The sequence below is a fragment of the Coregonus lavaretus genome (genome assembly GCF_964263955.1).
Source record: "Coregonus lavaretus genome assembly, chromosome: 1".
NCBI classification, from domain to species: domain Eukaryota; kingdom Metazoa; phylum Chordata; class Actinopteri; order Salmoniformes; family Salmonidae; genus Coregonus; species Coregonus lavaretus.
Window position 1 is genome coordinate 37,673,709 of NC_139988.1, and position 25,418 is coordinate 37,699,126.

General features: G+C 42.1%; 2 protein-coding genes across 2 annotated transcripts; both read left to right on the plus strand.

Moving 5' to 3' along the window:
- Positions 1-317: 317 nt before the first annotated feature.
- Positions 318-24,710, plus strand: LOC311129226 (coiled-coil domain-containing protein 6-like). Its single transcript, XM_084161528.1, has 9 exons — positions 318-595; positions 1,542-1,691; positions 3,893-4,021; positions 4,439-4,542; positions 4,797-4,957; positions 7,415-7,571; positions 7,830-7,930; positions 14,678-14,799; positions 23,380-24,710. Exons 1-9 carry the CDS (start codon positions 341-343, stop codon positions 23,566-23,568), a joined length of 1,368 nt encoding a protein of 455 aa, XP_084017654.1. The 5' UTR covers positions 318-340; the 3' UTR covers positions 23,569-24,710.
- LOC311129215 (E3 SUMO-protein ligase ZBED1-like) lies at positions 11,543-14,149 on the plus strand. Its single transcript, XM_084161519.1, has 3 exons — positions 11,543-12,112; positions 12,601-13,229; positions 13,314-14,149. Exons 1-3 carry the CDS (start codon positions 11,554-11,556, stop codon positions 13,704-13,706), a joined length of 1,581 nt encoding a protein of 526 aa, XP_084017645.1. The 5' UTR covers positions 11,543-11,553; the 3' UTR covers positions 13,707-14,149.
- Positions 24,711-25,418: the final 708 nt, after the last annotated feature.

The window sequence follows — 25,418 nt, forward strand, 5'->3', positions numbered from 1 at the left end:
AACACGCGTGTGGTTGAAACACAGAGCAAGGTCACACCACACCGAATTTTCGTAGGATGCTGCCGCGTTGTCACTAGAAGCCACAGCCACAAAGTCAAACATGAAAACAACTATTTGCTTTTTGGTCTTCATTTGAGGTTAGGGTTAGGCATACGGTTAGCAGTGTGATTAGGGTTAGTTTACGTTTAAAATAAGACTTTAAGAAGATACATTGTCGAAATAGGCGGGCTTTAGCCATAATTATGACTTTGTGACTGTGGTAACTAGTTAAAACCCTGCTGCTGCCTCACAAACACTGCAGCTGCAGTCTCCTCCACGGTACTGTCTGTCGCACATAGCCATGGCGGACAGTGCAAGCGAGAGCGACACCGACGGAGCAGGGAGTAGCTCGGCTACACCGATGTCATCCTCCGCTTCAAATTTGACCAAACCGGGAGTAGTCATTTCACAGTTTCGATTAGAGGAGTTAACTAACCGATTAGCCTCACTACAACAGGAGAACAAAGTTCTTAAAATTGAGCTGGAGACGTTCAAACTCAAGTGCAAGGCGCTACAGGGGGAGAATCGGGACCTGCGTAAAGCTAGCGTCACCATTGTGAGTAACTGGTGGTTTTTGTTGGTTAGCCAAGCTAGCTACATTCTACAAATGCACCTAACGTTAGACACGCACGTGAAACATACGAAATTCAAACTAGATTAGCCAACTAACGTTAGCTAGCTATGCTTGTTAAGAGGCTTGCTAGATAATGTAGCTAGTTTAGTGAGCTAGCGTAGCTAGTTGGTTAGCTAACGTTAGCTAGGTAGCCCGTTTAGTTTTGGTGTTGTTAACTAACGTAGTTTAGTTAGCTAGCTAGCCAATGCGTCCTGTTGTTCATTTGCTGACACCTAATCCATTTGACAAATGGTGACCAAGAAGTTGACGTTTGTATCTAACTAACGTTAGAATAATGTTAGCCGTGTCATCTAAACTAGCCAACTAGTCTGCTCTTATGAGGCTTTAGTTTGGGTTCTCATTGTTCTTTCTTTTTGTGCTTAACGTTAACGTTACATCTACCCCTTGACACAACTGTTGAATTCATAATAAATCATGACCTAACGTAAAAAAAAAAAAAACGAATAGCTAGTTCCTCAACATCAGTCACTCATTCAGTTGCTGCAATAGGCTACTTCTTGAGTCATTGATGGGGTGGACCAACTGCTTCCTTTCCAGCTGACAGACCTTAATGCAGCAAACCTGCACAGTACTATTCCTTGCTTTTGTCAAGAGACTACTGTGCCAATTAGAAAGCCATCACCTTTACGAATAACAATCTCATATTTTAGCAGAGACAGCTGTGAGCTGAGCAGTGTGGTAGAAGTTGACATTCGATTGGCGAAGACAAATCACTTCATGTTGTTGCCATTGTTACCCATTCCAACATTTAAGCATCCCGTAGCACATTTATGACATGTTGTATTGAGGTATTCCGTGAGCCATTTTGTTGTGAATGCTGCACTGATATTTTTGGTACATTTTGTCCTTTGTTTCTCCGTGACTGCAGCAAGCCAGGGCTGAGCAGGAGGAGGAGTTCATCAGCAACACCCTGTTCAAGAAGATCCAGGCCCTGCAGAAAGAGAAGGAGACCCTCGCCGTTAACTATGAGAAAGAGGAGGAATTTCTCACCAATGAACTGTCAAGAAAACTCATGCAAGTGAGTGACAGCTGGAAAAGAACTGACTCTGGGGCATTTAACTTATGCCAAGTATTTGTCGCGGTGTCAACCTAAGGTTTGGGGTGGAGCGCATAACAGTATTGGTTCTTGACTGAAGTTATTTTCTTAAACGACCTCATCACTACTCTAAATGACTCTCGACTGACTACTCCTATTCCTGGGTTAGGCTATTTGGCCTCTTTTGCAACCGACCCACATTTAGCCTCAGCTCCATTACCAGTATGAGCTATTGACCTTTGTAGTACTGACTAATGGTTTGATGTACAAAGATGAAGCATGAATCTCACTGTACCACTCGTGTGTTTTAACAAACCCTGGTTAAAGGTCAGACAGTCTGGAGGCTTTTGTTATCTGTCCTGTTCCATAACATAAAACAGGCCCACTTCTGCTCCTACACTTTAGTGTCGACAGACTCTCCTTAGCACGTGTTCCCCTCACCAAGTGTCGATATAAAATGAGAAATTATGGTAGTCATTTATGTGGGAGGGAGACACTTATGTGAACATGACCTTTTATCTGACATACCCTTTTCCATGAATTTCGTGTAAGGCGTTTCAAGTCAGTGGCCTGCACCAGGCAAGAACAACAATGCTAATGTGGATTTGAACTAGCAACCCTGTTCTATCACACCCCAGGCTTCAACAGTAAATAGTGGTTCATAGTATTAGTATTTTCAGTGGTATAGGCTACTACTACTATAAGGACTGGGCCTCCTCCTATACCAGGGGTGGGCAATGATTTTGGGACGAGGGCCACATAGGGATTTTTATATTTTTTTGGACCAATTTGTTAGTCAAAATCTATTTGCGAGCCAGAGAAAGGGCAGTTATTTGAATATAGATAGGTCCATTATAATTAATACATATACTTTCTATCTAGTTTTAGACGTTCAAGTGTGGCACGGAGTGGGTTTTTAAAATCCCGCGCAGGCCACATTTAATCGGCTGGCGGGCCGGAGTTTGCCCACCCCTGTCCTATACCCTAGATCAGTGGTTCTCAAACCTCTCCTCTGGCACACCCAGCCATTCTGTTTATTTGAACTATTCTAGAGCTAGCACACCTGATTGAACTTGTCAACTAATTATCAAGCCCATGTCTAGGTGACTCTGGTGAGCTAGTTCAGGGCTACGACAAAATTGTGAAACCGAGGAGAGGTTTGAGAGCCACTGCCCTAGAAGTCCTGTATCCACCTTCAGATACAGCCCTCTATGGCTGTGTTTACACAGGAAGCCCAATAATCAATCATTATTTCCTACTAATTGGTCAAATTTAAGAGAAAAGTTGTTGACATTCGATGTTGCCTGAAGCTGTTGATCATCTTTGGGAATATTGGCTGCACACTCCAGTCCTTTCTGTTGTGGTGTTTCTATGTTGTGGTCCAGGTAGCCTAGTGGTTAGAGCGTTGGGGCAGTAACCAAAAGGTTGCTAGTTCCAATCCACGAGCTGACAAGGTGAAAATAAATCTGTTGCCGTGCCCTTGAGCAAGGCACTTAACCCTAATTGCTCCAGGGTCGCCATTGATAATGGCAGACCCTGGCCGTGATGGTGTCTCGGGGGCAGTTGGGACACACAAATCCCATCCAATTCACACATGCAAATGATAACACACTTATACATGTGTGAAATAGGACAAATATAAACACCCACCAACTTATAATAAAGGTCTGTGGCGCGAAGAAATAGGCATGTCTCTGCAGGGTGTACACTGATTGTTCTTCTGAAGTTAGGGTCCACTGTACTGTAGTAATAGGCTAAGGTTAGGTTGTCAAATGGCCTCTAGCACTCAACTAAAATAGCTCAACCCCCTGTTTTATTTGTTTTATTTTGACCTGATGATTAGTCGGTGTTCTCTAGATATGAGTGATTTTACCCTAATAAAAAATCAATCTGCGTAATCCATCACACAATCCTCTTATTTTTAACAAGCTATGAGCCGCACCCTTTTTATTGGTAGACTGCCAAAGGTGGTTGCTTTGGCTGCTTTCGGCAATATCTAGCTGCACCGTCGCCATTTCACAACATATTCTTCACCAGATCACAATCATAGAGACAAGCAGTACCAACACTTTACCACCTCTGTAATACAGACCTATCAACATGTAGCCACAGTGCTCTAATGCCAATCTTTCCATTGGTTGCAATTACTTGCATTGATTTCTCCTCCCATCTTCCTCCCACAGTTACAACATGAGAAGGCTGAGTTGGAACAGCACTTGGAGCAGGAGCAGGAGTTCCAGGTCAACAAACTGATGAAGAAGATCAAGAAAATGGAGAACGACACTATATCAAAGCAGCTCACCTTGGAGCAGGTACAGTGACATTATAATGACACCACAGGCAGCTGGTGGCACCTTAATTGGGGAGGACGAGCTCATAGTTTTGTCTGGAAATGAATGAATGGAATGGTTTCAAATGCATCAAAACACAATAGTTTCCATGGGTTTGATACCATTCCAGTCACCCCATTCCAGCCATTTTTCTGAGCCGTCCTTCCCTGACCAGCCTCCTGTGAGTGACGCCATGTGCAATGACATTGTCTTGGTGCAACTGAGTCTATTCTATGAGGACATTAGGACAAACTTTAAACATCGTGTCGGCACTGCCACTTAAGCGCAAATGCCGTTACCATGATGGGAATGTATACGTTTGTGTGTGTGGGTGTGCATTTCTTTGTGTAAGATGTTCTCAAACTGAATATCTCTTTTCTGTGTTCCCTTTCTTTCCAGCTAAGGCGCGAGAAGATTGACCTCGAAAACACATTAGAGCAAGAACAAGAGGCTCTTGTCAATAGACTGTGGAAGCGCATGGACAAATTGGAGGCAGAGAAAAGGTAGGATTTTATAATTTAGTAACCATATATTCTTTAGGTAGTCTGCACATCTAGAGAAACCCAGGTGCTGGATTCAGTGAATGGTTGAAAGTAAACAAAATGAACCTTCATATTACTGTTGTGCGCTCTTTAGTGATGATCTTTATTAGGAAAGTAGTAATAATATATCGAATGGTTCTCTCCATCGTCCCTTATTGGCGGATCTGTTGACTTTACCCAGTGTTGATTCATTGGATCTCACATGTCTTTGACAGAATCCTCCAGGAGAAGTTGGACCAGCCTGTGTCTGCTCCTCCCTCTCCCAGGGATGTTTCCATGGAGATTGACTCTCCGGAGAACATGATGCGGCATATCCGCTTCCTGAAGAACGAGGTGGAGAGACTGAAGAAGAGCCTCCGTACCACCGAGCTGCAGCGTGAGTGTCAAAGGCCAATGGGTACTCCTTGCCAGAATTCGGAAAAGCTTTGGTGCTCAAGAAGATTTACAGTCAGTTTTATATGCAGAACTTGTGCATTTTGTTCACTGATTGTTTCACGTGATCTTAGAACACCAGTGGTAGTAGGTCACAGTAGAGTACTCATCTTTTTACAGATTTATTTATTTTATTTAACCTTTATTTAACTAGGCAAGTCAGTTAAGAACAAATTCTTATTTACAATGGCGGTCTACACCGGCCAAACCCGGACGACGCTGGGCCAATTGTGCGCCGCCCAATGGGACTCCCAATCACGGCCGGTTGTGATACAGCCTGGAATCGATACATGTGTATCATGTGTTTGAAAGGTCTATACACTTTCATTTAATTCAATTTGGGAAGAATAGTTATACTACCACTCAAACAGATGTGGACACACTAGGGCTGACCCCATTTAGTCGACTGGTCGATTGTTTGGTCCACAGGCTGTTGGTTGATCGAGATATCTTTAATCGAGCAGTAGTAATAAAATAAATAACACTTGTGTACAAGACACCTGTCTGATTTGCGCCTGTCTGAGTGAACTGATACATTGTGGAGGCTGTGGGGATGGCACAGTCCATCAGTCTAAGAAATGTGCTACTGAAATTGTATATGGTGGATATATTATGTAAGCACAATGGCGCAACACAAGTAAAAAATAATATTATTTTATAACAAATGCGCTTTCTCCCGCGTTAGATAGTGGTCGCTGTCTGCGATTCTGAAACACATCAGTGAGCTGTTGAATTGGCGCCTTTTCCTAGACCATGTTGCTATGTGCATAATAGCAGTTAACCAGCATATTGGTGTTGTGAATAATGCTGTAGCAGCAGAGTTAGGAGACTAGAAAATAGCCCTTGCCTTAATTGTCTAAGAAAAGTGAGGAGAGAGGAAACCCCAACTTGATTAGGTCTATAATCAATTGCCTAACTGTTAAATGTGCCTGGATTTATAAATCATCCATATATAGGCTATCTACAGAAATAAGACTGAGCCTGCTTCTGTTGCCTGATTGAGTGTTTAATAGCCTACTGATTCCGTGAGCACCAAGCCTCACGCAACAATTTCCCAAATTCGTTAGACCATGGTATTATTTATAATTTATTTAGTGTTAACACTGTTCCAAATTGTCAGAAATTATATTAATATTAATAATAATCCTCATTTTTCTTTGATCTCCTTATTGTTATTATTATTATTATGGTCATCATTATAATAAAAGGTAATGTCATTATCATTAGTAGGCTTGGTATAGCAGCCTTGTGTAACCACCATCGCGCTGTCTGTTTAGTCTTAATACCGTAACTTACTTAGGCCTATATTTCAATACTTTTATAGGCTACTGTATCAATCAAGCATTTATTTGTTCTTGTCATCACACAGAATGCGAGTCATTCATGATGTAAAATGCAATCAAGCATTTTAGTTTTAAAATAACAAAGCGACCATTGAATAATTGGCGTTAACAATAAATAGGCCTAAACCGTTTCATTTCGAAAGTTGCATTCACGAATGAATGTGAATGTTTTTAGTCTTTGCTGTAATAAAGGCTTTACAAAAAAAATAAAAAATGTTACAACAGACTCTGGAACGCTTATAATTTGTGTTTACATTGTTGTTACATATTTTCCACAACTAGTCAAATCCTCACATCAGACTGCGCAACCAGTAAACATTCCCCCGTTTCGAGTTTATTTTTAATGTACTCTGCATCCATTTTGTTGTCACGTGTTACGGTGTTCAGAGTTTGTTATAACCACTTTATTTATGTGATAATGATAATAGGTCAGGCCCTATTGGTCAGGTGCTTGCGATGCATACATGTCATGTAAAGAGAGCAAGGGTTGAGGGGAAATAAATTAGGGATTTCTTTAACATAACTTTTCAGTCAGAAATGGCTGTAGCTTCAGCAACATGGACAGCGCAATACACACAGTTGATGTTCTGTGGTGGTTGCTGCAGACACTAGAGGGAGCTGTCAGACCCATCTTTTGTTTGGTCTAAAGCCCTCTTGGACCAGGGCTGTGGCAAAAATAATACTAAGAAGCTGATGAAATCATGGACTTTTTTAGCTCATAACCCTCTTTGTTATTAGAGACCAGACGTGACCTATTTCAACTATGGAGCTAGTGTTACTTTGAAACATGACAAACACAGTGTATTTAGGTGAATAGCTGCTGTACTATAGCAATAAAGAGCATATAAAAAAAACACCAAAGAAGGGCTAACTAAAACAACTATTGAAGTGGTGCATCATAGACAACTACTTTTGGTAAACACATTAATTATAATATTGTATAAATACTGTTGCGTCTTTGCTCTCTCAGAAAAATACATTGTTGTGAAATGACTCATTGCTGTGTAATGATGATGCATTTGTTTTTGATTAAACTTTATTTGTCCGTCCCCTCCCAGACACAGAGAAGCGGGCCCAGTACATTGAGGAGGAACGGCACATGCGTGAGGAGAACATCCGTCTGCAGAGGAAGCTGCAGAGAGAGATGGAGCGCCGCGAGGCCCTGTGTAGACAACTATCTGAGAGCGAGTCCAGTCTGGAGATGGACGACGAGAGGTAGACATGAAACAGCAACCCATTAAACACTCTGTTCCAACTTCACCATCTCCAACCAATGTTTAATTTCTACTCTGTCAGCCATTCATAGCCAAACGTCAAATATGCAACCCCACACTCTCACTTCCTCAATATCACACCTGATACTCCAATGCTAGTACTTTCTATTTCAGACAGCAAATCATTGCTCAAGGGATTTGGCAGTGATATTTGGAGACATAAGTTAATTGTCTAAACTGTGGTCTTTTCCCCCGTCAGATACTTCAATGAGATGTCAGCTCAAGGCTTGCGAGCACGGACGGTATCCAGTCCCATCCCATACACTCCTTCCCCCAGCTCCAGCCGACCCATATCACCTGGTACGTACAGTACAGGAAGACAATGGCCCACGTCCAACACCTCATAATTACACACTGTTTTACGAATATCTATTATGTCACTGGGTGAAGGAAGAGAGAGCGCCACGTCCATAAAGAGCACCATTGACTCTGACAGAGTTGTTGTAAAATATAGTGTCATATGAATAGGTGTATAGTCCCGTGTAGCTCAGTTGGCTTGCAACACCAGGGTTGTGAGTTCGATTCCCACGGGGGGCCAGTATGAAAAAATGCATGCACTCACTAACTGTAAGTCGCTCTGGATAAGAGCGTCTGCTAAATGACTAAAATGTAAAAAATGTACTATTTTATGTTAAGTTAATCATTAAGTCGTATTTTATCTAGCTGTGTATCAGGAACTCTCTGTTCCAGTTTGATATATCCTTACTGATAATTGGGTGAATTTAAGGTCACCTTGGTACAAGTCCTGTCTCGGTTACAAGGTCGCTACTTGTTTTGAACGTTGGGTTAACAGGTTTATCAAGATAATACATCTATTCAATCCTATTTATATCCCTAACACTAATCCCTAACCACATTGTTCGTTCTAAAATTGTCAGACATCTTGTAAAGTGATTGACAGCTTCTAAAGTTAATACCAATTGAAGGATACATTATTTTGTTTGGGTGACATCCTTTGCCTGCTTCAAGTTCCTTTTGAGTGTTCCTCTTAGCACATCCTGTTGAAAGAGATCCTGCAACGCCCAGGTTCAGTATACAAGGCACCTCCTAGCAACCATGGTTCATGTTAACAGATCAGATGGAGTTAAAGGAAATCAGACGGGTAACATTGGATGATTTTTAGTCCGGGAAATGTTTTCAGGTGTATAATTAAAGGTCCAATGCAGCTGTTTTTATGTCAATATCAAATAATGTATGGGTAACAATAAGTACCTTGTTGTGTTCAATTAAAATGGTCAAAAAGAAAAAATAGTTTCTTAGCAGAGGGCTATTTCTCAAAGAAGAATTTTGCTAGCACTGTCTAGGAGTGGTCTGAGTGGGAGGGTAGAACTGAAAATTAGGTTTGGAACTCTATTATTGTTCTAACTAATTAACCGCCTGGTGATGTCACCATGGAAAGCCAAAACTCCACCCCACCAAAACAAGCTGAAATTTCAGATTATGTTTTTGAACTTAAACTAAAAGGGCATTATTATCATTTTCACTATTTCACAGTATTATTCCAACTTCATAGTGTGGAACTATATGTAAAACACAGGAAAATCACTTTTTTGACTGCACTGGGCCTTTAAGACTATGGAGCTCAAGTTCCAGTGGGCTGCAAGGACTGTCGGTCTTCAAAACATCTTATTAGAGAATAGATGTTTTTTGCAGTATTGACATTGTGGTACTTCATGATATAAACTGACTGAAAGGTTACATTGATCATAAGCAATAACTGCAGCCGCCCCTGAGGATTAGTCTTTCACCTTTTATCGCCCCATTAGGCCGACGTTACAACACTCTTGAGACAAACCACTGCCAATATCCAGTTGTGTATCTCCCATTCCCCAAAGAGCAACATTTTACATTAAAGCTGCTCCAGAGAAGGAAGAGTAAGGATGCTCCCTGGAATGACCAAAAATAGTGTAATTGGGTTTGAAACAAGTCCAGCATGGTCATTTGTGTATGTTTATCTCTGACAGTCTGCAGTTCCAGACAACTAGAGACATTATGAGCGAGTGTTAGTGGGCTGATAGCTCTGTTAGACATGGCCCCAGAAACGCTAAGCAGGCCAGGTTACCAAGCTACACTGTGTTAGGCTTCTGACGCTAATGACCCAAAGTAGCTGGCTGGGTGATCGCTGTGGCGTGAACCCAATTAGGAGTGTAAGTATAGTGCCAGTTGTGGAAACCTGGTGAGTGCAGCAGCCCCAAAGCCTGTGTAATGTATTGATTGAAATGACCATGCTGCAACATGGTCAGCATGTTTCAACCAGCCTTTATGGTTTTTCCCAGTCACGTAGAGATCCTCAACCTTACTTTACTCACATTCATACCATTTGCATATTGGCCGCAAATATATTCCCTATTTCTTCTAAAAACAACAACTTTTGGTCTTGAGATCTTATTGGATTTTCAACATTGCAGAGCCAATTTTATCATTTGTGAACTTAATTTAGAAAATAAAGACATGCATGGACAAAATTATTGGCACCCCGGAGTTAATACTTGGTTACACAGCCGTTGGCCAAGATAACTGTCAACAAATGCTTCTTGGAGCTACCAATGAGCTTGCTGCAATTTTGCCCACTTTTCAGCAGCAAACTGCTCAAATTCTTCCATGTTTGAGGGGTGCCCTTCACCATCTGCTGTTTTCAGATCTCGCCATAGGTTATGTATGTGATTCAGATCTGGACTCTTCGCTGGCCACTCCAGAACAGTCCAGTGTTTCTTCTTGAACCATTCCAGGGTGCTTTCGATGTGTGTTTGGGGTTGTTGTCCTGTTGGAAGACCCACAACCTTCAACAGACACAGTTTTCCGATAGTGGGTTGAACATTGCACTCGAAAACACCTTGATAATCTGCTGATTTCATGATGTATTACACACGTTCAAGCCCCCAGTACCAGAGGCAGCAAATCAACTCAAGAGTATTATCGAACCTCCCCATGTTTGATTGTAGGGAGGGCATTCTTTGAATGCTTCATTTGGTCATTGGTAAACCTAGGAAGAACCCACTGCTGAAGGAGACACAAGAAAGCCTGATTGAACTTTTCAAAAACCCACCTAATCCTGGGGAAAATGTTCTGTGGACCAATGAAACCAAATTAGAGCTCCTTGGCAATACAGATCAGCGCTGTGTTTACTGACAACCAAGTGAAGCATTCAATGAAAAGAACACCCTCCCTACAATCAAACATGGGGGAGGTTCGATATTGCTGTGGCCGTGATTTGCTGCCTCTGGTACTGGGAGCCTTGAACGTGTGGAAGACATTAAATCAGCAGATTATCAAGGTGTTTTGGAGTGAAATGTTGAGTCTGATGTTAAACCTAGTGTCCAAAAACTGGGTCTCCATTGAAGGTTGTCTGTCTTACAGCAAGACAACGACACCAAACACATCAGAAAGAATCCAGGAATGTTTCAATAAGAGATGCTGAACTGTTCTGGAGTGGCCAGCGAAGAGTCCAGATCTGAATCACATCCAAAACCTATGGCGATAGCTGAAAACAGCAGTTGGAGGTAGGGCTGAACGATTAATTGCATTCGCGATAATATCGCGATTTGACTGAACGCGATTTTCTAATCGCAACGTGCGCGATTTGAGGTGGTCACGTGACGCGACTTTTCATGCTGTCCAGCGCAATGGCCTCTTGCTCGACGGAACAGTCAGAAACTGACACAGCTGATACTTTAATATCGAAGAGGAACAGCACGTCGGTGGTGTGGAACTATTTTGGTTTTAAAAAAGAAGATGCTGAGCAGCGTCAGGTGTTGTGCAGAGCATGCCGTGCTCCGATTGCTACTTCACGGGGTAACACTACAAACCTGTTTCAGCACTTAAAAAAATACCACAAATCAATGCATGACAGTTGTATGACCAAAATGCCGAGCATCAGTGCGCGAGACAAGCCAAATACCTCAAGACAGGGATCACTGACAGAAATGTTCGAAAGTGTCACTCCGTATGAACGTAATTCAAAACGGCACGGAGAAATCACTCGGACAATAACCGAGTTCATAGCCAAAGATATGATGCCTCTCAGCACGGTGACCAAGCCTGGGTTCATGGCATTAATACATACGCTTGATAAACGTTACAGTATACCCTCCCGCACATACTTCAGTCAGACTGCCATACCGGAGCTGTACAAAAAGTGCAAAGAGAAAGTCGCCGCGGAACTTAAAACGGTGGAGTTTTTTGCTAGCACTACTGATATGTGGTCAAGCCGCACAGCTGAGCCGTACCAGAGTCTTACAGTCCATTTTATTGATGAAGATTTCAACCTCCGAGCTCGCTGCCTACAAACTACCTACTTCCCAGACGATCACACAGGGGAAAATATTGCAGCCGGCCTGAGAGAAGGGCTTGTCAGCTGGGATCTCCACGAGGAGAATCACGTCTGCATCACGACGGACAACGCGTCGAATATGGTGCTTGCTGCGCGGCTTAATGAATGGACGAGGCTCCAATGTTTTGGCCACAGATTACATCTTGCCATTGGTAAGTTATCGTGTGTGTGTGTGTGTGTGTGTGTGTGTGTGTGTGTGTGTGTGTGTTTGTGTGTGTGTGCGCGAGTGCGAGAGAGAGAGATGCGTCGATTAGTAAAGCTGAATATACAAATATATATAAATGATATTATATAAATCGGATGGGATTAAATAAATTCATACTTCCACTCCTTTTCTAATATGTAAATTCATTTTACTTGCTTATATCATATGTCTGTCTGTGGTGGAATGCCCACCTGCATTTTTTTTCTTTTCTTGTTTTTGTTTTTTACATGTTTTTTTAGTGTTTATGAGAGAGAGAGAGAGAGAAAGAGAGAGAGAATTGACATGCAAATAAAGACCCTTTGAATTGAGAGAGAGAGAGAGGATGTGTTGTGGTTGTGTGTATTTCAGAATTACAGCTAATTTGAGTGTGTAATAGTGAGAGCCTTGTATCAAAACTCAAATTGTGTGTAATACACTACTTTTTATTTCTTTTAGAAAATGCACTCAAAGATGACAGAGTGTCAAGGGCAACAGCACTGTGCAGGAAGCTGGTGGGGCACTTTTCCCACAGTTGGAAGAAGAAAGCAGCCCTGACGGAGGCACAGAGAGAGCTCAAACTCCCTGAGCACAACCTCATAACGGAGTGCCCAACAAGATGGGGTTCTAAAGAAATGATGATTGCCAGAGTGCTTGAACAGGCCAAAGCCATTTCTCAGGTATTGTCTGGAGATCGATATGCACGCTCCCTTATCCCAACCTGGCAGGATATTGACGTGTTGGAGTCGATTCACAAGGCACTGCATCCTCTACTGGAGTTTACTGATGCTCTTTCTGGAGAGGAGTATGTAAGCATCTCCTACCTCAAGCCAGTTCTCCACCTTTTTGCCACATCAGTCCTGGCTGAAGATGCTGAGGACACTGACCTGACTAAATCAATAAAAACCAAAGTCCTAGCATACCTCAATAACAAATATGGAGACCCAAACATCCAGGAGCTTTTGGATGTTGCCTGTTTCCTGGACCCTAGGTTCAAAATACAGTACATCAGTACAGACAACATCCCTGCTATCAAGACTCGTCTGAAGACAGAGATAGTAGACTTGGCACAACGTACATATCATTGGGTAAATAATTATGTATTTCACAAAAACAAAAATTTTCTGTAAAATCTAACTGGAAAACGAATGGCTGTTGTTTTCATCTAATAGGAGAAGAGGTCTCGTACTGAAACTGTTCAGATGCCTCAAAGTGCACAGTCCTTGGGGGAAAAGACGAAGAGGTCTCTTGGCAGTTTTTTCAAGACCAGTTCAGCCTCTCCTTCTTTGCCTGTAAATCTTGAAGATGTCGCAGAGGCAGAGATAAACAATTACCTGATGACTCCTACCATTGATGGAGAAGATGATCCATTGGCTTGGTGGAGGGTGCACAAGATCAGCTACCCACAGTTGTGCACCATGGCACGCAAGTATCTTTGTGTACCTGCTACAAGCGCTCCCTCAGAGCGTCTTTTTAGCACAGGAGGGAATATTGTGACTTGCACTCGCTCAGCCTTGAAGCCAGAAAAAGTCAATATTCTGGTTTTCTTAGCAAAAAACCTGTGAGCCACTGAGAACAGAACTGTTGGATAAGTATGGCTGGCAGTGCCATACTCGTAGTGAACTTTAGTCTGTGTGGTGTGTTATTGTTGTGTACTTGAGATAAGTGAGGCTCATCTATTTTATATTATAATATTCAAATCGTTTATAAAAAATAGTTTGTCTAAATTAAAAGTGCATTTCTCATTTTTTATTTATAACTTTATTTACTTTGATTTTACAAAATATTTTCAAAGCAAATTCCTTGTTTCAGTTGTGTGAAATGTTACTGACTTGGGAGCAGTAAGATACATACAATTTAAAATTATTTTTTTCTTAAGACTGTACCTTTTGCACACAGTGTTTACAAAGTTCATGCCTTTGTTTAAATTATTTAAATGCACAGTGGCAAAGCCACAGATGTTTCTGTAATGAGCAGTTCAATAAAAATGTCATTTATTTCAAGTCATACATGTTTGAATTTAATTCTAACAAATAGACCCAGCCTATGGGAAAGAACATTTCACACTAAATGTATATACTATTGTGTTGGTCATATTTAAATCATTCATTATGTTTTGTAGGGGAAAAAGGATAAATAAATTAAATCGCATATTAAATCGCAATCGCAATATTGGGGGCAAAAAATCGCAATTAGATTATTTTCCAAAATCGTTCAGCCTTAGTTGGAGGGCATTGATGAGTTATCTTGGCCAAAGGCTGTGCAACCAAGTAGAAGCTCCCGGGTGCCAATAATTTTGTCCATGCCATTTGTCTAAATTAAAATTGTAAACTTAAGTTTACAAAAATAAAATTGGTTCTGCAATGTTGAAAATCCAGTAACAAAAAAGTTGTTTTCAATTTGAACTTATTTTTTAAGAAATAGGGAATTATTTAACAAAAGTGCAAGGGTGCCAATATATTTGGCTGCAACTGAACATGGAATTCAGAGACCTAAAATACATTGCAAACTAAACAATGGTTTTGTCTTCTTCCAGGTCTGTCATACGGCAGTCACACAGTTGGGTTCACTCCCCCAGCCACTCTGTCCAGAGCTGCCATCTCCCACTTCAACGCCCCAGCCCTGCACATCCACGGAGGATCCTCCCACGCCGTAGCGGTGAGTCTGCTTCACTCCTATCAGAGCACCAATGGGCATCTGAACTAGTTTGGTTTAATTTACAGTGCACGTAATGATGCTAATTAAATGTCATATGAGATTTTAAAATCAGTCCTAACATAGGAGCTACAGTGCGACATCGCAAAAGCAGTAGGTATTTTACCTGCTGCACTGTAAGCGTAACTTTTGGGCAGCGCGAACAGAGCGTGAGCCACTTTATCCTATTGTTCTTGAGTGTGAGCTGCACATTGAAATATTGAAAATGGAACCGTAGTGTCATTTTACACTGAGCAGTGCAAACGCTTACGCCCCTGTTTCATTGAAGCAGGCCAGTGAATAGGCCTAGTGTTTGGTTTGGGGCTTCGGAATTAGCTTTGAGCCATCAATTGCACCTCCAGAAACTATCAGGAATGTGATCAGTACTACTGGTTATTTGGTGCCTTAGGATGCATTGATCATCTTCAGTAATTGTTATTTTTCATGGATCAACCTTGTGAAAATTGCAAGCAAAACTAAGCTATATAAGCTGCAACATGACAAGAATGGGGTTGATGTGTAGATGGATGAATGCCAGCTATTCTCTTAAATGGCGCAGACAGTATTATCAGATGGCACTAACCAAAAATGTCCCGGCTCTAGATATCATGGGAGTGTAGAAGTGTACATTGATCCTTGCTGAGATGTAGCAATAGTGAAGAATGGATCTCCTACCAATACGATGGAGGAGGGTTGGGTGTAAGTGGCCCATTTATCTTTATGGTGTGTTCGTTAGTATCTAGCCTAATCTGGGTCACATTTTAATTTGTTTGCTACGGTATAAAGCTACTGTGTCCGTCATCTTACATAACTAGCCTCAACAATCAATTGTTGTTGGACATAAGACTGTAAAAACTCCAGGAAATCAGCTCCAAGTTATTTTCATTTTGGAAATCTGTTCCCAAGTATTCCCACGTGTTATCATATAGCAAGGTTTGAAATTATTGTTTTAGTCAAATATTATATCTGTTTGGGATTCTTGCAGTCAATTTGCAATCTACATATTATTTAAAATAATGTTCTGGACCCCCGACCATTCGCTCAAGAAAAGGTTGGCCCGCGGCTGAATCTAGTTGATGATCCCTGGACTATATGAATAGTCAATCAAATGAGGTCTTTTCGATAAATGGGCCAGGAGTCGGGCCGAGCCAGCTCCAGGTTCGATCCCGGGCTGTGTCGCAGACGGCCGCGACCGGGAGACCCATGAGGTGACGCACAATTGGTCCAGCGTCGTCCAGGTTAGGGGAGGGTTTGGCAGGCTGGGATTTCCTTGTCCCATCACGCTCTAGCGACTCCTGTGAAGGGCCAGGCGCATGCACGCTGACACGGTTGCCAGTTGTTCAGTGTTTTCTCTGACACATTGGTGCGGCTGGCTTCCGGGTTAAGCGAGCAGTGTGTCAAGAAGCAGTGCGGCTTGGCAGGGACGTGTTTCGGAGGACGCATGGCTCTCAACCTTAATCTCTCCGAAGTCGGTACGGGAGTTGCGGCGATGGGACAATACTGTAACTACCAATTTGGATGTCACGAAATTGGGGAGAAAAAGGGGTAAATAAACAAGTAACATAAATAAATATATAGGTCTATCTTTCCTACATACATACAGTTGAAGTCGGAAGTTTAAATGCTCCTTAGCCAAATACATTTAAACACAGTTTTTCACAATTCCTGACATTTAATCCTAGTAAAAATTCCCTGTCTTAGGTCAGTTAGGATCACCACTTTTATTTTAAGAATGTGAAATGTCAGAATAATAGTAGAGAATTATTTATATCAGCTTTTATTTATTTCATCACATTCCCAGTGGTTCAGAAGTTTACATACACTCAATTAGTATTTGGTAGCATTGCCTTTAAATTGTTTAACTTGGGTCAAACGTTTCGGGTAGCCTTCCACAAGCTTCCCACAATAAGTTGGGTGAATTTTGTCCCATTCCTCCTGACAGAGCTGGTGTAACGGAGTCAGGTTTGTAGGCCTCCTTGCTCGGACACGCTTTTTCAGTTATGCCAACACATTTTCTATAGGATTGATGTCAGGGCTTTGTGATGGCCACTCCAATACCTTGACTTTGTTGTCCTTAAGCCATTTTGCCACAACTTTGGAAGTACGCTTGGGGTCATTGTCCATTTGGAAGACCCATTTGCGACCAAGCTTTAACTTCCTGACTGATGTCTTGAGATGTTGCTTCATTATACAGTGAGGAAAAAAAGTATTTGATCCCCTGCTGATTTTGTACGTTTGCCCAATGACAAAGACATGATCAGTCTATAATTTTAATGGTAGGTTTATTTGAACAGTGAGAGACAGAATAACAACAAAAAAATCCAGAAAAACGCATGTCAAAAATGTTATAAATTGATTTGCATTTTAATGAGGGAAATAAGTATTTGACCCCTCTGCAAAACATGACTCAGTACTTGGTGGCAAAACCCTTGTTGGCAATCACAGAGGTCAGACGTTTATTGTAGTTGGCCACCAGGTTTGCACACATCTCAGGAGGGATTCTGTCCCCCTCCTCTTTGCAGATCTTCTCAAGTCATTAAGGTTTCGAGGCTGATGTTTGGCAACTCGAACCTTCAGCTCCCTCCACAGATTTTCTATGGGATTAAGGTCTGGAGACTGGCTAGGCAACTCCAGGACCTTAATGTGCTTATTCTTGAGCCACTCCTTTGTTGCCTTGGCCGTGTGTTTTGGGTCATTGTCATGCTGGAATACCCATCCACGACCCATTTTCAATGCCCTGGCTAAGGGAAGGAGGTTCTCACCCAAGATTTGACGGTACATGGCCCCGTCCATCGTCCCTTTGATGCGGTGAAGTTGTCCTGTCCCCTTAGCAGAAAAAAACCCCCCAAAGAATAATGTTTCCACCTCCATGTTTGACATGGGGATGGTGTTCTTGGGGTCATAGGCAGCATTCCTCCTCCTCCAAACATGGCGAGTTGAGTTGATGCCAAATACCTCGATTTTGGTCTCATCTGACCACAACACTTTCACCCATTTCTCCTCTGAATCATTCAGATGTTCATTGGCAAACTTCAGACGGGCCTGTATACAGTGGAGAAAAAAAGTATTTAGTCAGCCACCAATTGTGCAAGTTCTCCCACTTAAAAAGATGAGAGGCCTGTAATTTTCATCATACGTACACGTAAACTATGACAGACAAATTGAGAGAAAAGAAATCCAGAAAATCACATTGTAGGATTTTTAATGAATTTATTTGCAAATTATGGTGGAAAATAAGTATTTGGTCACCTACAAACAAGCAAGATTTCTGGCTCTCACAGACCTGTAACTTCTTCTTTAAGAGGCTCCTCTGTCCTCCACTCGTTACCTGTATTAATGGCACCTGTTTGAACTTGTTATCAGTATAAAAGACATCTGTCCACAACCTCACAGTCACACTCCAAACTCCACTATGGCCAAGACCAAAGAGCTGTCAAAGGACACCAGAAACAAAATTGTAGACCTGCACCAGGCTGGGAAGACTGAATCTGCAATAGGTAAGCAGCTTGGTTTGAAGAAATCAACTGTGGGAGCAATTATTAGGAAATGGAAGAGGTACAAGACCACTGATAATCTCCCTCGATCTGGGGCTCCACGCAAGATCTCACCCCGTGGGGTCAAAATGATCACAAGAACGGTGAGCAAAATTCATAGAACCACACCTAGTGAATGACCTGCAGAGAGCTGGGACCAAAGTAACAAAGCCTACCATCAGTAACACACTACGCCGCCAGGGACTCAAATCCTGCAGTGCCAGACGTGTCCCCCTGCTTAAGCCAGTACATGTCCAGGCCCGTCTGAAGTTTGCTAGAGTGCATTTGGATGATCCAGAAGAGGATTGGGAGAATGTCATATGGTCAGATGAAACCAAAATAGAACTTTTTGGTAAAAACTCAACTCGTCGTGTTTGGAGGACAAAGAATGCTGAGTTGCATCCAAAGAACACCATAACTACTGTGAAGCATGGGGGTGGAAACATCATGCTTTGGGGCTGTTTTTCTGCAAAGGGACCAGGACGACTGATCCGTGTAAAGGAAAGAATGAATGTGGCCATGTATCGTGAGATTTTGAGTGAAAACCTCCTTCCATCAGCAAGGGCATTGAAGATGAAACGTGGCTGGGTCTTTCAGCATGACAATGATCCCAAACACACCGCCCGGGCCTAGCCAGTCTCCAGATCTCAACCCCATAGAAAATCTTTGGAGGGAGTTGAAAGTCTGTGTTGCCCAGCGACAGCCCCAAAACGTCACTGCTCTAGAGGAGATCTGCATGGAGGAATGGGCCAAAATACCAGCAACAGTGTGTGAAGACTTACAGAAAACGTTTGACCTGTGTCATTGCCAACAAAGGGTATATAACAAAGTATTGAGAAACTTTTGTTATTGACCAAATACTTACTTTCCACCATAATTTGCAAATAAATTCAAAAAAATCATACAATGTGATTTTCTGGATAAATAAAATTACAGGCCTCTCATCTTTTTAAGTGGGAGAACTTGCACAATTGGTGGCTGACTAAATACTTTTTTTTCCCACTGTATGTGCTTTCTTGAGCAGGGGGACCTTGTGGGCGCTGCAGGATTTCAGTCCTTCATGGCGTAGTGTTACCAATTGTTTTCTTGGTGACTATGGTCCCAGCTGCCTTGAGATCATTGACAAGATCCTCCCGTGTAGTTCTGGGTTGATTCCTCACCGTTCTCATGATCATTGCAACTCCACAAGGTGAGATCTTGCATGGAGCCCCAGGCCGAGGGAGATTGACAGGTCTTTTGTGTTTCTTCCATTTGCGAATAATCGCACCAACTGTTGTCACCTTCTCACCAAGCTGCTTGGCGATGGTCTTGTAGCCCATTCTAGTCTTGTGTAGGTCTACAATCTTGTCCCTGACATCCTTTGGAGAGCTCTTTGGTCTTGGCCATGGTGGCGAGTTTGGAATCTGATTGATTGATTGCTTCTGTGGACAGGTGTCTTTTATACAGGTATCAAAATGAGATTAGGAGCACTCCCTTTTAAGAGTGTGCTCCTAATCTCAGCTCGTTACCTGCATAAAAGACACCTGGGAGCCAGAAATCTTTCTGATTGAGAGGGGGTCAAATACTTATTTCCCTCATTAAAATGCAAATCAATTTATAACATTTGACATGCGTTTTTCTGGATTTTTTGTTGTTATTCTGTCTCTCACTGTTCAAATAAACCTACCATTAAAATTAGACTGATCATTTCATTGTAAGTGGGCAAACTTACAAAATCAGCAGGGGATAAAATACTTTTTTCCCCTCAATGTATCCACATAATTTTCCTTCCTCATGATGCCATCTATTTTGTGAAGTGCACCAGTCCCCCTGCAGCAAAGCACCCCCACAGCATGATGCTGCCACCCCTGTTCTTCACAGTTGGGATGGTGTTCTTTGGCTTGCAAGCCGCCCCATTTTTCCTCCAAACATAACGATGGTCATTATGGCCAAACAGTTCTATTTTTGTTTCATCAGACCAGAAGACATTTCTCCAAAAAGTAAGATCTTTGTTCCCATATGCAGTTGCAAACCGTAGTCTGGCTTTTTTATGGCGGTTTTGGAGCAGTGGCTTCTTCCTTGCTGAGCGGCCTTTCAGGTTATGTCAATATAGGACTTGTTTTACTGTGGATATAGATACTTTTGTACCTATTTCCTCCAGCATATTCACAAGGTCCTTTGCTGCTGTTCTGGGATTGATTTGTCTCTAGGAGACAGAACGTGTCTCCTTCCTGAGTGGTATGACGGCTGCGTGGTCCCATGGTGTTTATACTTGCATACTATTGTTTGTACAGATGAACGTGGTACCTTCAGGTGTTTTGTAAATTGCTCCCAAGGATGAACCAGACTTGTGTAGGTATACAATTCTTTTTCTGAGGTCTTGGTTGATTTCTTTAGATTTTCCAATGATGTCAAGCAAAGAGGCACTGAGTTTGAAGGTAGGCCTTGAAATACATCCACAGGTACACCTCCAATTGACTCAAATTATGTCAATTAGCCTATCAGAAGCTTCTAAAGCCATGACATTTTTTTCTGGAATTTTCCAAGCACAGTCAGCTTAGTGTATGTGAACTTCTGACCCACTGGAATTGTGAAACAGTGAATTATAAGTGAAATCGGTCTGTAAACAATTGTTGGAGAAATTACTTGTGTCATGCACAAAGTAGATGTCGTAACCGACTTGCCAAAAATATAGTTTGTTAACAAGACATTTGTGGAGTGGTTGAAAAACTAGTTTTAATGACTCCAACCTAAGTGTATGTAAACTTCTGACTTTATCTGTACTTTGTATCTCTGGTTTTAGTTGTTTAACTTTACACTGAAAGTGTTTTTCCATCCCAAGGATTACAATAGCAGAAGAATCCCTTGTGTGTTACCATAAACTCCAGGGAGAGGGTATATTTAATTTTGCCCGACTAGCATCCTTGTGCTTGTATTGATAAACTTATTCAATACTCCCATGACGAACAATGTAGACGCTCTCATGTCCATTTATGCTGTAGAATGCTCTTGATTTAGAAGCTTGTATTTCAGTTCTCACACCATTCGGCACAATCTTGTGGGACCTCCCTGCCTATGTTTAAGTGACCTCCCAGTGCCTGTTATCTACTCAGGAGGTCCTCTCCCAGTGCCAGCAGGGTGGTAATGACTGTGGTGGCGGCAGGGATCAGCCCAATCTGACACAGATCCCTGTAACCTTTGTCTCCCGTTCAACCACTCATTACCACAGGCTTTAGGAAATTCCATTCCCTCACTTTTCTGTTACTGCTGTTCAGGTCACTCTGTCCCATCATTCGTTCCATTGCTGCACAAACGGACCTGGGAGCAGCCTGGGGCAATATGGATTAGCCTATTAATTGCAAATGGATACTAAAATATACCAAAGTTCTGTGTAGGAGTCTGAGTACTGAGTAGAACATTTTACATCAGTGACTGTCTTCTGCAGACGCCTCCGGCTCAATGTCAACATCGGCTAGGTTTCCATCCAATTGGTGACAGATTTTAATGTAAATATTCCAGAATCTGCATAAAGAAAATATGCAAATTTTCCCACCAGTGGTGTTTCCACCAAATTGATTTGTTGCGGATAAGAATCAGTGCGTGATGACGTAGTGCACATACAATTTACTTTTTTGCTTATGTTTTCATGTACAGAATAAAAATCTATATGTTCAATATGTTTCCATCGCATTTTCAACTCTACCAATAGTTTTGTCAAAAATCTATTGCGTTAAATATCAAATGTGCCTAGTCTGGTCTTGGCATGTGTACTCTAGCCAACAGCTCGCAGATAGTGCGGGTAGACTAGTCTACATGATGAGATTATTATGGTAAGAGCGAGAATATTTTTATTTGTCAAACGACAGTCAAGCATCGATCATCATGTCACCAGAATAAGACACTCTATGTATTGGAAAGGAGCATCAAGATCACTGTGCACTTTCACCACCCTGCGAAGCTCCATTGTCAGCATATAGGGAAGCCCCAATGCCCCTACCCACATTCGTAAACACATCATTAATCATAATATTGAACAGAAAACAATTGATAGCACTGCCTTGAGGAATACCATTGTCAACTCCATAGGCATCAGACAAAATGAATCCTATCATTTATTTAATCTGTAGCCTAATAAACTGCATGGTTTTCCGAGTCGTAGTGGGAGGACCACACAACATGTCATCGTGTGACTCCAAGTTTATTTTGATATGATCGTTGTTATATCAATATCTGCACATAAAGGCATTTCTACACCGTTTCTCGCATAATTAATTTTACAGACACAAAAAGATCACACCATGTCGAACGAACAAATGATCTGTCGGCATTTATAAAATTGTACCGAAACTTCCTGTTTCCATCACAGCTGCCGTGAATTTTTTTTGAATATACGTTATGACTTTACTTGCATAAAAACTGTGGATGGAAACATGGTTAGTGTCTCTGTAGAGTGAAGCCATTCCCTGTGGTTATGGAGACTGGTTAAGTAACATTGATTTCCCGTGTCTGACTGGCTGCTGGGAGAAGTCACAGAAGTTCACCCTCCTCTCATCAGGTACCAGGTCCTCTCATCAGGTACCAGGACCACCCTGGTGTTTAAACAGGTTTCAGCTCAGATGGGTCAGGAGCTCAGAGTTTACTGTGTGAACTGAACACTCTGCTTCTGTTCGGTGACTTGCGATTTCCCATTGAAAAAGTGACACTGTATGCCTCTAAAGTGTGTTGGTTTCTGGGTGGCAGCCGTCATTAGAGATCCTAGAGCTCATCAGCAGTAAGTGGTGGTGACAGGGAGCTCCAGGCCAGCCACCCAGACACTCGTCAAAGCCAGGGTGTATTCACCAGCTATTCGCCAGCGCTTTGGCACCAGCAGTATTTGTTTATGACTCGCCAATGCAAGAGGGGCACTGTTTCCAGAAAGATATTTGAAGGTGTTCGATTTCAAATACAAGCTTTTTGTGAAAGGGTAATTTTTTAAAATGAGAATTGACATGACAGAGAGTGTTTCTCGTCTTTGCTCTTTTCTTTGAAACAGAGGCCCTCCCCGAGAAGAAGCATCAGCCCAGACAAATTCAAACGTCCGACACCGCCACCCTCTCCCAACACGCACTCAGAGGCGCAGCCTCTGCACCCGCTCCCCCCGCCAGCGCAGCCGATGGTCCAGTCCATGTCCTCTCCTGCAGCCATGTCGCAGCATGCAGCACATCCCCCCTCCCAGCCTTAACATGTGTGCCATGCCATGCGACACTACTTCGACAACCAGGGAGTTGAAACCCTACAGAGCAAGTTTCTATGAGCCGGCAGAAGACCTGAAGCAACACGGGGCGTTCTAAGGAATTGACTGACTTTAACTGCGCTTCTGGGATTTGTAGGCTGATATCTGTTCACCTTGTCTTGTACATGTTTGTTTTTTGTTTGGAACTGTCGACGATTGGAATTGTTATTGTGGCGCTGACAACCAACACGTATGGTAACAACGTCTTGTAGTGGTGTTTGTGAGCTGGATGTGTTGGATCCCTTCCATGTCTACAATACCACATTCCAACTGCAGTAATGTGCACCCTCTTGTTCAAAAGCAACTTAAGCAATTGCATCCCAGTAAGAATCGCTTAAGTCGGTAAAATGTATTGTAAAAGAAAGCTCAACTTTAGGAGTAACCCAGACATAGGGCATTGATAATGGGAGGGAGCTAGCACAAATGTATGTTGACGTTTTGTTTCTGAAAGACACTGCTCGTAAAAATAAAAATAAAAATAATAAAAAGGATGGACAATGGTACATAAACCACAGATAAATTTTGGCTTTTGAGGTATTCAAATGTAGTCTGAGGTGTTACAATATATGTAGTCATGTACTCTTGCGTCTTTCTCTCTTTCACACCTCTATCTCTTGTGTAGTTTATAAAAGCTTCTGTCATCCCTATGGATATTCCTCATCAGACAAAAACATAATGCTCTTTACACTAAATATACTGATATAACATTCTAAATGAATGGTACTGTTGAATGACATTTCTATGTATGATTAAAAGCTCTTGAAGGTGACTCTAATTTGAGTGTGATTGTGTTGTACTTTGTTTTTACAATATGTGGCAACTCTGACTGTTGGTAATGTTTTCAGTTCTACTGGAGGTTGTCATGTATGAACCAGTGAAAGACTGACAGTGTTTATCCTTCTGCTCTATTTTTTATTTGAATACCAGCATTGAATGCACACACAAAACCGTGGCTTATCTGAAGCATGCGCTGTTCTGTAAAATCATGTGTTCCAGTCACACTTATTTTTGGCATAAGCCTGAGCTGAACGTCACACAAGTTATGCAAGATGAACTTTTGGCACTAATAAAGTAATTGACTGGAAATGATATGTCCAAAGGTGTGAATGTGTTATTGTGTGTAATGTCCTTAATGTCTTGCCCTTTGATTTCCCTGATGGTTGCCAGATCAAAGAGTCCTAAAAACAGACCCTCACTTCCAACATTCCAGTGTTTTCTTGGTGGCAGAGGACATAGGCAATGAAATCTTACTCTGGCTTCAGCCAAATGCTATCCCACTCTGGCGAGGAACTATGTTATTCCCAATACCAGAACCACTTCACAGACTGTTCAGTAATCCCCTTTCTCTTTTAGCTGCTGTGCGTGTGATAGTAGCTACATAAAAATAGCCTTGCCCGGCTTTCTCTTGTTACCCCTTAGCACCCTGAACTGATGTTAATCTAGCTTCAAAAATATTTCATTTTAAGCAGCTCTCTCAATAGCTCACCTCTCGCCCCTGGCTGTGCGCCCATGACCAAACGTCAAGTCCACTTGGTTTGGACTGGTTCAAGCCAGTCAGGAGAGTGGCTTTTCATGACTCCAATCTCCAGGGAGATTACTGTGATAAACTTTTATAATGTTATTGCAATAACCCGAAGGACTGGATGGGAACTTGATCCGGCAGAAATGTAGGCCGCAGGTCGGGTGGACAGGAGAGACCGATTCACACATTTGGGCCAAAAGAACAACCATTAAAACAATGTATGCGATAGCCATGTTGAAAGAGCTTTTTTCAGATGTGTTGTGATATGATACACCTC

Bases quoted from the DNA above. Each gene is read 5' to 3' on its own strand.
- LOC311129226 (XM_084161528.1), top strand. From the start codon at position 341: ATGGCGGACAGTGCAAGCGAGAGCGACACCGACGGAGCAGGGAGTAGC. The intron at 4,543-4,796 runs GTAGGATTTTAT...TGTCTTTGACAG, and splicing joins AAATTGGAGGCAGAGAAAAG to AATCCTCCAGGAGAAGTTGG. The intron at 14,800-23,379 runs GTGAGTCTGCTT...TCTTTGAAACAG, and splicing joins GATCCTCCCACGCCGTAGCG to AGGCCCTCCCCGAGAAGAAG.
- LOC311129215 (XM_084161519.1), top strand. From the start codon at position 11,554: ATGTTCGAAAGTGTCACTCCGTATGAACGTAATTCAAAACGGCACGGA. The intron at 12,113-12,600 runs GTAAGTTATCGT...TATTTCTTTTAG, and splicing joins CAGATTACATCTTGCCATTG to AAAATGCACTCAAAGATGAC. The intron at 13,230-13,313 runs GTAAATAATTAT...TTCATCTAATAG, and splicing joins CACAACGTACATATCATTGG to GAGAAGAGGTCTCGTACTGA.